The sequence below is a fragment of the Argopecten irradians genome, chromosome 7 (assembly GCF_041381155.1).
Source record: "Argopecten irradians isolate NY chromosome 7, Ai_NY, whole genome shotgun sequence".
NCBI lineage: Eukaryota > Metazoa > Mollusca > Bivalvia > Pectinida > Pectinidae > Argopecten > Argopecten irradians.
The window spans coordinates 16,823,105-16,837,845 of NC_091140.1; the positions used below are offsets into that span (position 1 = coordinate 16,823,105).

At 36.2% G+C, this 14,741-nt stretch overlaps 1 protein-coding gene across 1 annotated transcript in view; it reads right to left on the bottom strand.

Moving 5' to 3' along the window:
* Positions 1-14,741, bottom strand: part of LOC138327704 (uncharacterized) — a 108,578-nt gene that overhangs the window by 20,667 nt on the left and 73,170 nt on the right. The window contains 6 exon segments of the mRNA XM_069274014.1: positions 568-692; positions 2,797-3,035; positions 3,463-3,598; positions 4,039-4,288; positions 5,186-5,329; positions 8,701-8,832. Coding sequence (XP_069130115.1) covers positions 568-692; positions 2,797-3,035; positions 3,463-3,598; positions 4,039-4,288; positions 5,186-5,329; positions 8,701-8,832 — 1,026 coding nt within the window.

Here is a 14,741-nt window from a genome sequence, read left to right on the forward strand (position 1 = left end):
ATGCCTCCTTATCCTTTTTGCATAGCATTTTTAAATCATACGCCCGTGCTCACATAATCTCATTGTACAGAGTTATCTGCCCTTGCAGGTAATGTTAATTGTGATTTCATGTATTTTTGAGGGTTAAATCATATCTTTTAAGGAATTCAAATATATGTAAGTCATTTTCAAGAAGTAATGACATCACAATTAAATCAGCCAAGCAAAAATATTTCCTTTAAAGACAGAAAAATTTCTATTTTCAACATGAGAGAGAATAAAAGAAAAGAACTGGTTCTTGTAAGACCTAAAATTCCGGCTGCTTTTTCCATAAACTGTGAACTCCATTGTGACCAGAAATACATATTTTAATAAAGTGCTAGATCATAATTCACCATTTCGACTTTGGAAGAGATGTAAATGGAACGGAATAGGCACAAAACAGTGAAATAGACTGAGTTGTACAACATGAACAAACCAGTCTCCCAAAATACGCTCTTCACACATGCAACACACTGAATACATGGGCCTAAATGACCCTTAATTAATTTGCTGTTAAAGTGATGTTAATCTAACCAAACAACCCACCTGAGGCTATGACATTTTCAACTGATGTGTTGAGTTCGTTGCTGAGGACACCCATCATGGCAAATACAGAAAATCCAGCTAGTACACTCATCAATGTATCACCGAGACAAACAAGTATAGCGTCGCTGGAATTACAACATAAGTAAATAAATATCATAAAAAATTCAATGATATAGCAGGACTTTGTAAAGTGACATTAATGTGTTAGAAATGTGTTTGCCCATTTTAATGATTATTTTTTGTACAATATATACTGCAAGAGAAAGATTAAATGTGTTAAAAACATAGAACAATTAATTGAGACAAAATTATGATATTTTTACAATAACTGTACAATATGTATTATTGTTACAATGTATTATAAGTGGACACACAATCCTGAAGCATGACTGTCCCTAGTTCAAACCATCCGGATTGCAAATTTTCCTGACTATTTCTTCTACTAAGTCTATATACAAATATTTCCTGCCATTTCTGTCCAGATAGTGAATTTTCCAATCCACTGACACTTTTTATTATTGGGATCTACTGTATATATAATGGGACTAATTCATGTGCACGTGATACCCAATAATGTTTATGTGGGACTAGTATCTTTAGTGGTGATAGGACATTTATTCCTGCTGAAATGACATCGGTGCGGGATATCATCTTTTAACGTCATTCCATCACTAATTGAAACAATATAGTCCTGAACAATCATTATCATGTATCATGTGGTACAAGAACGTTAATTAGTCCCACTATAAAGTGACAAAACTTTCTAAGTTTTACATCAATCTGTTGTAATTTATCAACCATATTCTGCATTTTCTTCAATAATCTAAGGATTCATGATGGAAGATAATGGTATTTGAAATATTCTACCCTCCATCAATATGCTAATACTAATCCAGAACAAAACATTTATCAGAAGTGAAATACTCAATTGTTTCTACTCATTTTACACAACATCATTAAAACATGTGTTAATATGAAATTGAAAACAAAGGTAAAACAGTTACTCTTTTAACACTTCAACACTCTGATGTACGTAGTGCAGTAATAATATACTTATGATCAATCACTTAAAAATACTTTTAGGGACATACTTTCTTGTATAAACATTACGAAATAACAATAACAACTCTGTACAGCAAAAGATGAAGGAAATGAGGGTATGGGATGGGGGGTTGACAAAATATGGATCAATGTACAAGGTAGTAAGACAATAAATCATTGGTCCACAGAACAATTAATGCAATAATTTCAGTCTCAAACAAATTTACAATTGAGCTATATACATGTATATTTACATAGCCCCATCTATATTATAAAATATCAATGAATTTTATAAAAAACCACCCAAATACCAGATCTGTCCAGGGGCTGAAAGCTGGGCTGAAGTGATGTACTGTCAGAAGGAAAGGGATAGGCAGAAATTGTAAGTAATACAAAACAGCAGGAAATTAAAATCCAGATTTATAGTCTGATCTCTTACTATTACAGATATTTGTCATAGCCCTGAAAATTCTTAAGAGATCGGGAATGCTCTATAGCTTCATCTAAGCCTTGGTTGAGGAAATAGAGGCAATGAAGTTTAATTGCTGCAAATTTTGTTATCAAAACCACCACAAGATTAACCTGAATAAAACACAGGCCTGAAACACTCGGACCGACTCACCAATTCCTCCATCTCAGCATCATCTCACATTTTTTCGTCATAGTAAATGGTCTGTATCAAATGGTAGTTTTTTAAGCCTTGTTCTGACTATCATAATTTAGATGAAGGAGATTTTATCCTTGGAATTATGCCATTGTAATCATAATTTGTATTAGAGTAATCTCCCTTGGAGAAAAAGCACAAATGTATATTCTTTAAATCTATATAAAAAGTTAAATCTAACTGTTGCTTAAGGACTGGATATACCAATGATATTAATCAGAACATGCATGTGCTGAGTGGATTTTATGACAATTTGACTATAATTATAATATTCCATGCCAGAAGCTGACTTTATGGAATAGATATCATAAATCTAAAATAAGAATGTCCCATTTTATTATGCATAAACAAACTTCTTATGAAAAAAAGCTGAAATCTAAATTTCAAGTATAATATACAATTTTTTGGCAAAAGATGGGTGAATTTGCCTTAGCACCATTACTATATTGGTCAGGAATCCTTCAAACACGATTATAAATTATTTTAACATTCAATCAGGTTTAGTGCACCAGAGAACGACTTACCTGTATATATTATTGTGGAATTTATTGTAGCTAGCTAGGGTTGTCAATCCGCCCATACAAGCTGATAATGAAAAGAAAACTTGAACGGCAGCATCTGCCCAGACCCCCGGCTCTTTTAACCGCTCCCATTTTGGTGTGACGTAAAATTTGATTCCTTGCATATAACCGTCCATCATAAACGCTCGTATCAGTAGAGCAAAAATAATGATGTAGGGAAAGGTGACGACACAGTATGCAACCTGGTGGGAAAAACAAAGAAAGTGTTACAATGTGTGTCTTTAATATTTCAATCTTTCTACAGTATCCATTAAAAAATTGTCAGAACTTCATTATTAAATATTTCAGGGGTTAAAATTATGATCATATAAGGACAACATTTCATAAGCATAAGTTGAATAGTGGTCTATTCTTAGCACAGAAATTAACTTATATACTGTTAACCAACTTATTTATGCATGCAATTTTTCCAAGATTTTGTAGGCAATTAAAAATGGCAAAACAAAATCTCTATTAAAACGCAAAATTAAGATAATAATTTGGCTAACAGTGACCTCTGCAAGAACTTGCAAGTGTATTCATTCTGTATAGAATTTTTAGCTTAAACACATCTTTTAAGTATTTTACTTCTGGTGTATTGAGGTTTGTAATTTTGTGATGGTGACTGACCTTTCCTGATGTCCTAATTCCTTTTATCAAACACACAAACACAATGACCCAAGCCAGCATCAGACATAACGCTAGCTCCCATTGGATGTAACCAAGGTTACCAAGAGATTTCCCTGCCATTCCCAGAACTCGATTACTAAAAGTCAAAACAAAAGTTACAGCATCAGATCAATTTAAATAGCAATATTTATTACTGGTATCTTTAAACTGTAAATTGATTAACTTGACTGTTTTTGATTTCTCATTTTTTTTCACTTTTAAGATTATTGATAATTCAATTTAACCTTAAATTTTTCTATTGAAGAAATTTTGACCATTTGAATCTTTTTAGCAAAGTTTCACATAAAAGGCTTTACCACAAACTTTTAAAGATTTTGACAAACACATTTTAAAAATCACCAAGTTGTTTTAATGGGAGTAATGGCTACTTATAGGTAATTTTTGAAAGATGATCTCTATCGGTACTAAATATCAAACAAGTAATAACAAAGTCACATTGCTTTGATCATAATAACTTGATACAACTTTTGTCTTCCAAACACTCAAACAAAAACTTTGGTACATGTTTATGCTTACAAAAAATATTCATCAGTCGGACTTGTCCGAGATCCATCATATTTTGGCTGATCCAATAAAATGTCGTTTCCCAGAATAACTTGCAGACTTCTAATACAGTTCTGCATCAACTGAGTTTCGTTGTTTCCATAGTAACTACAGTTTGTTACCACTGATACACAAGTATCATTCAAAGTCAAATTTCCATCTTCAAAAAAAGTCTGATTTACCCAGGAACAGTTGTCTACATGGTATTGGTTTGTACTGCATGCTGGAAAATAACCATCAAATATGAAATCATTAATTCTGATTCTCCCCTGAAGACATAGATGTGAACTCCTCCGATTCAAGGGCTGGAATGAAATAATTAAATAATTAAAACTATGGACAAATATATAGTTTCTAATTGTTTCATATATAGTCATGGATTTTTAAAAAATTTCCATGAAATAACAGATGTTCTAAAGTAATGCAGATTTCCTTTTTAATAATTCAGAGTAAGCCAGTCAAAAATATTTGGTCTGAATCATGCGTGAGTGGAAGGACAACCTGTATACAACATCAATGACTTTGACCTTCATTCAAGGTCACATGTACTGTGTTTGCCGTAATAGGCGCCAGATGCACTTAAAAATCTTAACAAAGGGCTAAGGCGCTGAATCAAAATGTAAGTTGTGGACGAAAAAAGTCAGCCATATCTTAAATCTTTCTGTACTCATGGTACATTAATCTGTTACAGTAAACACGCATACCTAGTATGTCTTTTAGCCTTTGAGACACATTATTATGTTTCGATTCACATGTAAAAGACTGTAAAAAATTGTATACAATGCTGTTGTTACAGGCATCACTTGCTGTAAAACATTCAAATTATTAAATATTCATGGGATGGGGTGTTTATACAACTTCAACTCTTCTTCAGAAAAGGGGAGGGGTGCTTATAGAGGGATGGGGGCTTATCAACGTGAATACGGTAAGTTAAAATCTTTCAATGTTTCAATTCTTCCCAATTACTAAAAGACCAAGAGAGCAAGCAAAATAAGATAAGAGAACTTTCTTTCAGACACCCACTGACTGCAAATATATCTGTTCTAATTAAGTCTTCATTTTTTTTTTAATTTTCATATTTTCCTTTACAATTTTCCAATCAAACCTCTTTAACATTTACCTTCTGTGTTCCAGAAATTATCACAACCAAGCCATGGCAGTACTCCGGTCATGGAAGCAAACAAGAAATGGAAGGCCCAGGCGTTTACCATGTTGTAATAAACAGAGACGATAGCCGATGACAGTACCATGGATATACCAATACCTGTTAGGGAAAAATTAGCATTATCAAAAAGTAAAGAAAATTCAGCAACATTAAACAAAACCTAAATAAGAAGTAATGCTGCATCAGCATAAAGCATTGCCAGGGTTTCAAAATATCAATTTTCATTTTAAGTTTTCAGATTAAAACGATTGAGGGTAAAGTTTGAATTAACTGGTTACAATTAGAAATAAAATAAAAATTATAACTTTCTAATTAAACTGACTTCTCCAGATGCTAAACTGTGAGCTGTTAGCCTGAAGTTCATCTTTTAGTTAGCCTGAACTGTGTGAGCTGTTAGCCTGAAGTTCATCTTTTAGTTAGCCTGAACTGTGTGAGCTGTTAGCCTGAAGTTCAAATTTGAGTTAGCCTAAACTGTGTGAGCTGTTAGCCTGAAGTTCAATTTTGAGTTAGCCTAAACTGTGTGAGCTGTTAGCCTGAAGTTCAACTTTGAAGTAGCCTAAACTGTGTGAGATGTTAGCCTGAAGTTCAACTTTGAGTTAGCCTAAACTGTGTGAGCTGTTAGCCTGAAGTTCAATTTTGAGTTAGCCTAAACTATGAGCTGTTAGCCTGAAGTTCAATTTTGAGTTAGCCTAAACTGTGTGAGCTGTTAGCTTGAAGTACAACTTTGAGTTAGCCTAAACTGTGAGCTGTTAGCCTGAAGTTCAACTGTAAGTTAGCCTAAATTGTGTGAGCTGTTAGCCTGAAGTTCAACTGTAAGTTAGCCTAAACTGTGAGCTGTGTGCCTGAAGTTCAACTTTGAGTTAGCCTAAACTGTGAGCTGTTAGCCCGAAGTTCAACTTTGAGTTTGCCTAAACTGTGTGAGCTGTTAGTCTGAAGTTCAACTTTGAGTTAGCCTAAACTGTGAGCTGTTAGTCTGAAGTTCAACTTTAAATTAGCCTAAACTGTGTGAGCTGTTAGCCTAAAGTACAACTTTGAGTTAGCCTAAACTGTGTGAGCTGTTAGCCTGAAGTTCAACTTTGAGTTAGCCTGAACTGTGTGAGCTGTTAGCCTGAAGTTCAACTGTAAGTTAGCCTAAACTGTGTGATCTGTTAGCCTGAAGTACAAATTTGAGTTAGCCTAAACTGTGTGAGCTGTTAGCCTGAAGTTCAACTTTGAGTTAGCCTAAACTGTGTGAGCTGTTAGCATGAAGTTCAACTTTAAGTTAGCCTAAACTGTGTAAGCTGTTAACCTGAAGTTCAACTGTAAGTTAGCCTAAACTTTGTGAGCCGTTAGCCTGAAATTCAACTTTAAGTTAGCCTAAACTGTGTGAGCTGTTAGCTTGAAGTACAACTTTGAGTTAGCCTAAACTGTGAGCTGTTGGCCTGACGTTCAATTTTGAGTTAGCCTTAACTGTGAGCTGTTAGCCTGAAGTTCAAATTTGAGTTAGCCTAAACTGTGTGAGCTGTTAGCCTGAAGTTCAACTTTTGAGTTAGCCTAAACTGTGAGCTGTTAGCCTGAAGTTCAAATTTGAGTTAGCCTAAACTGTGTGAGCTGTTAGCCTGAAGTTCAACTTTAAGTTAGCCTAAACTGTGTGAGCTGTTAGCCTGAAGTTCAACTTTAAGTTAGCCTAAACTGTGTGAGCTGTTAGCCTGAAGTTCAACTTTGAGTTAGCCTAAACTGTGTGAGCTGTTAGCCTGAAGTTCAACTTTGAGTTAGCCTAAACTGTGTGAGCTGTTAGCATGAAGTTCAACTTTAAGTTAGCCTAAACTGTGTAAGCTGTTAACCTGAAGTTCAACTGTAAGTTAGCCTAAACTTTGTGAGCCGTTAGCCTGAATTCAACTTTAGTTAGCCTAAACTGTGTGAGCTGTTAGCTTGAAGTACAACTTTGAGTTAGCCTAAACTGTGTGAGCTGTTAGCTTGAAGTACAACTTTGAGTTAGCCTAAACTGTGAGCTGTTGGCCTGACGTTCAATTTTGAGTTAGCCTTAACTGTGAGCTGTTAGCCTGAAGTTCAAATTTGAGTTAGCCTAAACTGTGTGAGCTGTTAGCCTGAAGTTCAACTTTAAGTTAGCCTAAACTGTGTGAGCTGTTAGCCTGAAGTTCAACTTTGAGTTAGCCTAAACTGTGTGAGCTGTTAGCCTGAAGTTCAACTTTGAGTTAGCCTAAACTGTGTGAGCTGTTAGCCTGAAGTTCAACTTTAAGTTAGCCTAAACTGTGTGAGCTGTTAGCCTGAAGTTCAACTTTGAGTTAGCCTAAACTGTGTGAGCTGTTAGCCTGAAGTTCAACTTTAAGTTAGCCTAAACTGTGTGAGCTGTTAGCCTGAAGTTCAACTTTTAAGTTAGCCTAAACTGTGTGAGCTGTTAGCCTGAAGTTCAACTTTGAGTTAGCCTAAACTGTGTGAGCTGTTAGCCTGAAGTTCAACTTTGAAGTAGCCTAAACTGTGAGCTGTTAGCCTGAAGTTCATCTTTGAGTTAGCCTAAACTGTGTGAGCTGTTAGCCTGAAGTTCAACTTTGAGTTAGCCTAAACCGTGTGAGCTGTTAGCCTGAAGTTCAACTGTAAGTTAGCCTAAACTGTGTGAGCTGTTAGCCTGAAGTACAAATTTGAGTTAGCCTAAACTGTGTGAGCTGTAAGCCTGAAGTTCAACTTTAAGTTAGCCTAAACTGTGTGAGCTGTTAGCCTGAAGTTCAACTTTGAGTTAGCCTAAACTGTGAGCTGTTAGTCTGAAGTTCAACTTAAGTTAGCCTAAACTGTGTGAGCTGTTAGCCTGAAGTTCAACTTTAAGTTAGCCTAAACTGTGTGAGCTGTTAGCCTGAAGTTCAACTTTGAGTTAGCCTAAACTGTGAGCTGTTAGTCTGAAGTTCAACTTTAAGTTAGCCTAAACTGTGTGAGCTGTTAGCCTGAAGTTCAACTTTGAGTTAGCCTGAACTGTGTGAGCTGTTAGCCTGAAGTTCAACTTTGAGTTAGAAACTGTGAGCTGTTAGTCTGAAGTTCAACTTTGAGTTAGCCTAAACTGTGTGAGCTGTTAGCCTGAAGTTCAATTGTAAGTTGGCCTAAACTGGGTGAGCTGTTAGCCTGAAGTTCAACTTTGAGTTAGCCTAAACTGTGAGCTGTTAGTCTGAAGTTCAATTGTAAGTTAATCTAAACTGTGTGAACTGTTAGCCTGAAGTTCAACTTTAAGTTAGTCTAAATTGTGTGAGCTGTTAGCCTGAAGTTCAACTTTTAAGTTAGCCTAAACTGTGTGAGCTGTTAGCCTAAAGTTCAACTTTGAGTTAGCCTTAACTGTGTGAGCTGTTAGTCTGAAGTTCAAATTTGAGTTAGCCTAAACTGTGTGAGCTGTTAGCCTGAAGTTCAACTTTGAGTTAGCCTAAACTGTGTGAGCTGTAAGCCTGAAGTTCAACTTTGAGTTAGCTAACATTACAAAATGAAGTGACCTTTAAATAAAGGTACAGCTTTCCATACAGTGATAGGCCCCAAACTGGCATACTGTCCAAAGGCCAGCTCCAGATAGACCAATGGCACACCACAGAACACCAGCATTATTGCATAAGGGATGAAGAACGCTCCTGAAAAAGATAACAAAACAATATCAGTTGATGTTAATTTTGGTTAATGATTATACAGAATTTTAATTAAGGCTTTTTGTTAGTGTCAGCTAAATTTACCTTCATATGCATGAAGTAAATGAAGATTTAAGAGTCACAGAATGTGTTATTCAGAGACCTGAGAAATGGTCCAGTCTGAGCTATTCTAGTTACAATATTAGCACAAGATGCACTTTAATACCACAAATGTTCTAAATAACCAGCCATAGTTCTTCAACACCTTTATCATATTTCACCCCTGTGACCTTTTTTACAAGGGTCAAGGTCACCTGACCTTTTTGCAAGGGTCAAGATTCCTTAAATTGAATGATTGATGTATTGAAAATGTATTAAACTTCATCAATTTTGACATGAAGATTTAATTAATTTATACATTGGAATGTTTGTTTGAATTTACTTGGTTCTCAGAGACTACAAGGATACAAAAATATATACAATTTGTATCTTATATAGAGATAAACACAGAAAGATTTAGTTATAACAAACAAATAATCCATCCATTGTTTATATGGGTAGGACCAATACCAGACTTATATCTTCATTGTTATACATGAACTCTGTTATATGACCATAATACATTATACTAACTCATAAAATTTCAATTATAATGACTTTATGGCTCGACGGGAACAATTATCTTCTAAATAATGGCTTGGTTTTTTTTACATGATTATGGACAGAGGAGTTTTAGCTTGTTATATACAGAAATAGACTTTGTGATGAGTCATTATATATTGGAGATCGTCAATAATGCAAAGTCTCCTTCAGAAACAGAATCTAGGTACAGCAAATTACCTAGAAAGGGAGCACTGCATTATTAATGGGGTCAAAACATGTTATCCTAAATGAAAATATAATAACCGTATAAAATATGAACTCCACCCTTTTTACTTCCCAAATACCTTGTTAGGTGGATGTTAATACAAACAAGAGGCCCAATGTACCTGTATATCTAAAATATGGCATGTTATGACAAGCCTTGGCCATCTAGCCATATACAGATATAACCAAGAACCATGGAAAATAACTTACCTGATTCAGATACTTACACTTTTTCAAGTCAAATTTTATTTGTGTGACATGATTTATATATATTTAAAGAAAATATTAAATCAGGGTGAACATGGTCTAATTCCTGATAGTCTAAATGTTAAGTCAGAGTGAACATGGTGTAATTCCCTCAGATGGTCTAAATGTTAAGTCAGAGTGAACATGGTGTAATTCCCTCAGATGGTCTAAATGTTAAGTCAGAGTGAACATGGTCTAATTCCCTCAGATGGTCTAAATGTTAAGTCAGAGTGAACATGGTCTAATTCCCTCAGATGGTCTAAATGTTAAGTCAGAGTGAACATGGTCTAATTCCCTCAGATGGTCTAAATGTTAAGTCAGAGTGAACATGGTCTAATTCCCTCAGATGGTCTAAATGTTAAGTCAGAGTGAACATGGTGTAATTCCCCTCAGATGGTCTAAATGTTAAGTCAGAGTGAACATGGTCTAATTCCCTCAGATTGTCTAAATGTTAAGTCAGAGTGAACATGGTCTAATTCCCTCAGATGGTCTAAATGTTAAGTCAGAGTGAACATGGTCTAATTCCCTCAGATGGTCTAAATGTTAAGTCAGAGTGAACATGGTCTAATTCCCTCAGATGGTCTAAATGTTAAGTCAGAGTGAACATGGTCTAATTCCCTCAGATGGTCTAAATGTTAAGTCAGAGTGAACATGGTCTAATTCCCCTCAGATGGCCTAAATGTTAAGTCAGAGTGAACATGGTCTAATTCCCTCAGATGGTCTAAATGTTAAGTCAGAGTGAACATGGTCTAATTCCCTCAGATGGTCTAAATGTTAAGTCAGAGTGAACATGGTGTAATTCCCTCAGATGGTCTAAATGTTAAGTCAGAGTGAACATGGTCTAATTCCCTCAGATGGTCTAAATGTTAAGTCAGAGTGAACATGGTCTAATTCCCTCAGATGGTCTAAATGTAAAGTCAGAGTGAACATGGTGTAATTCCCTCAGATGGTCTAAATGTTAAGTCAGAGTGAACATGGTCTAATTCCCTCAGATGGTCTAAATGTTAAGTCAGAGTGAACATGGTCTAATTCCCTCAGATGGTCTAAATGTAAAGTCAGAGTGAACATGGTGTAATTCCCTCAGATGGTCTAAATGTTAAGTCAGAGTGAACATGGTGTAATTCCCTCAGATGGTCTAAATGTTAAGTCAGAGTGAACATGGTGTAATTCCCTCAGATGGTCTAAATGTTAAGTCAGAGTGAACATGGTGTAATTCCCTCAGATGGTCTAAATGTTAAGTCAGAGTGAACATGGTCTAATTCCCTCAGATGGTCTAAATGTTAAGTCAGAGTGAACATGGTGTAATTCCCTCAGATGGTCTAAATGTTAAGTCAGAGTGAACATGGTCTAATTCCCTCAGATGGTCTAAATGTTAAGTCAGAGTGAACATGGTCTAATTCCCTCAGATGGTCTAAATGTTAAGTCAGAGTGAACATGGTGTAATTCCCTCAGATGGTCTAAATGTTAAGTCAGAGTGAACATGGTCTAATTCCCTCAGATGGTCTAAATGTTAAGTCAGAGTGAACATGGTGTAATTCCCTCAGATGGTCTAAATGTTAAGTCAGAGTGAACATGGTCTAATTCCCTCAGATGGTCTAAATGTTAAGTCAGAGTGAACATGGTCTAATTCCCTCAGATGGTCTAAATGTTAAGTCAGAGTGAACATGGTGTAATTCTATATGAGTGAACAGGTAATTCCTCAATGTCTAAATGTTAAGTCAGAGTGAACATGGTGTCTAATTCCCTCAGATGGTCTAAATGTTAAGTCAGAGTGAACATGGTGTAATTCCCTCAGATGGTCTAAATGTTAAGTCAGAGTGAACATGGTCTAATTCCCTCAGATGGTCTAAATGTTAAGTCAGAGTGAACATGGTGTAATTCCCTCAGATGGTCTAAATGTTAAGTCAGAATGAACATGGTCTAATTCCCTCAGATGGTCTAAATGTTAAGTCAGAGTGAACATGGTGTAATTCCCTCAGATTGTCTAAATGTTAAGTCAGAGTGAACATGGTGTAATTCCCTCAGATGGTCTAAATGTTAAGTCAGAGTGAACATGGTCTAATTCCCTCAGATGGTCTAAATGTAAGTCAGAGTGAACATGGTGTAATTCCCTCAGATGGTCTAAATGTTAAGTCAGAGTGAACATGGTGTAATTCCCTCAGATGGTCTAAATGTTAAGTCAGAGTGAACATGGTCTAATTCCCTCAGATGGTCTAAATGTTAAGTCAGAGTGAACATGGTGTAATTCCCTCAGATGGTCTAAATGTTAAGTCAGAGTGAACATGGTGTAATTCCCTCAGATGGTCTAAATGTTAAGTCAGAGTGAACATGGTGTAATTCCCTCAGATGGTCTAAATGTTAAGTCAGAGTGAACATGGTCTAATTCCCTCAGATGGTCTAAATGTTAAGTCAGAGTGAACATGGTGTAATTCCCTCAGATGGTCTAAAATGTTAAGTCAGAGTGAACATGGTGTAATTCCCTCAGATGGTCTAAATGTTAAGTCAGAGTGAACATGGTGTAATTCCCTCAGATGGTCTAAATGTTAAGTCAGAGTGAACATGGTGTAATTCCCTCAGATGGTCTAAATGTTAAGTCAGAGTGAACATGGTCTAATTCCCTCAGATGGTCTAAATGTTAAGTCAGAGTGAACATGGTGTAATTCCCTCAGATGGTCTAAATGTTAAGTCAGAGTGAACATGGTGTAATTCCCTCAGATGGTCTAAATGTTAAGTCAGAGTGAACATGGTGTAATTCCCTCAGATGGTCTAAATGTTAAGTCAGAGTGAACATGGTGTAATTCCCTCAGATGGTCTAAATGTTAAGTCAGAGTGAACATGGTGTAATTCCCTCAGATGGTCTAAATGTTAAGTCAGAGTGAACATGGTCTAATTCCCTCAGATGGTCTAAATGTTAAGTCAGAGTGAACATGGTGTAATTCCCTCAGATGGTCTAAATGTTAAGTCAGAGTGAACATGGTGTAATTCCCTCAGATGGTCTAAATGTTAAGTCAGAGTGAACATGGTGTAATTCCCTCAGATGGTCTAAATGTTAAGTCAGAGTGAACATGGTGTAATTCCCTCAGATGGTCTAAATGTTAAGTCAGAGTGAACATGGTGTAATTCCCTCAGATGGTCTAAATGTTAAGTCAGAGTGAACATGGTCTAATTCCTCAGATGGTCTAAATGTTAAGTCAGAGTGAACAGTGATGGCTAAATGGTGTAATTCCCTCAGATGGTCTAAATGTTAAGTCAGAGTGAACATGGTCTAATTCCCTCAGATGGTCTAAATGTAAAGTCAGAGTGAACATGGTCTAATTCCCTCAGATGGTCTAAATGTAAGTCAGAGTGAACATGGTTAATTCCCTCAGATGTCTAAATGTTAAGTCAGAGTGAACATGGTCTAATTCCCTCAGATGGTCTAAAAAGTCAGAGTGAACAGTAATTCAGTCTAAATGTTAAGTCAGAGTGAACATGGTGTAATTCCCTCAGATGGTCTAAATGTTAAGTCAGAGTGAACATGGTGTAATTCCCTCAGATGGTCTAAATGTTAAGTCAGAGTGAACATGGTCTAATTCCCTCAGATGGTCTAAATGTTAAGTCAGAGTGAACATGGTCTAATTCCCTCAGATGGTCTAAATGTTAAGTCAGAGTGAACATGGTCTAATTCCCTCAGATGGTCTAAATGTTAAGTCAGAGTGAACATGGTCTAATTCCCTCAGATGGTCTAAATGTTAAGTCAGAGTGAACATGGTTAATTCCCTCAGATGGTCTAAATGTTAAGTCAAGTGAACATGGTCTAATTCCCTCAGATGGTCTAAATGTTAAGTCAGAGTGAACATGGTCTAATTCCCTCAGATGGTCTAAATGTTAAGTCAGAGTGAACATGGTCTAATTCCCTCAGATGGTCTAAATGTTAAGTCAGAGTGAACATGGTAATTCCCTCAGATGGTCTAAATGTTAAGTCAGAGTGAACATGGTGTAATTCCCTCAGATGGTCTAAATGTTAAGTCAGAGTGAACATGGTCTAATTCCCTCAGATGGTCTAAATGTTAAGTCAGAGTGAACATGGTGTAATTCCCTCAGATGGTCTAAATGTTAAGTCAGAGTGAACATGGTGTTAATTCCCTCAGATGGTCTAAATGTTAAGTCAGAGTGAACATGGTCTAATTCCCTCAGATGGTCTAAATGTTAAGTCAGAGTGAACATGGTCTAATTCCCTCAGATGGTCTAAATGTTAAGTCAGAGTGAACATGGTCTAATTCCCTCAGATGGTCTAAATGTTAAGTCAGAGTGAACATGGTCTAATTCCCTCAGATGGTCTAAATGTTAAGTCAGAGTGAACATGGTCTAATTCCCTCAGATGGTCTAAATGTTAAGTCAGAGTGAACATGGTGTAATTCCCTCAGATGGTCTAAATGTTAAGTCAGAGTGAACATGGTCTAATTCCCTCAGATGGTCTAAATGTTAAGTCAGAGTGAACATGGTGTAATTCCCTCAGATGGTCTAAATGTTAAGTCAGAGTGAACATGGTGTAATTCCCTCAGATGGTCTAAATGTTAAGTCAGAGTGAACATGGTCTAATTCCCTCAGATGGTCTAAATGTTAGTCTAAGAAGTCAGAGTGAACATGGTGTAATTCCCTAGATGTCAAATTAAGTGATGTGTAATTCCCTCAGATGGTCTAAATGTTAAGTCAGAGTGAACATGGTGTAATTCCCTCAGATGGTCTAAATGTTAAGTCAGAGTGAACATGGTCTAATTCCCTCAGATGGTCTAAATGTTAAGTCAGAGTGAACATGGTGT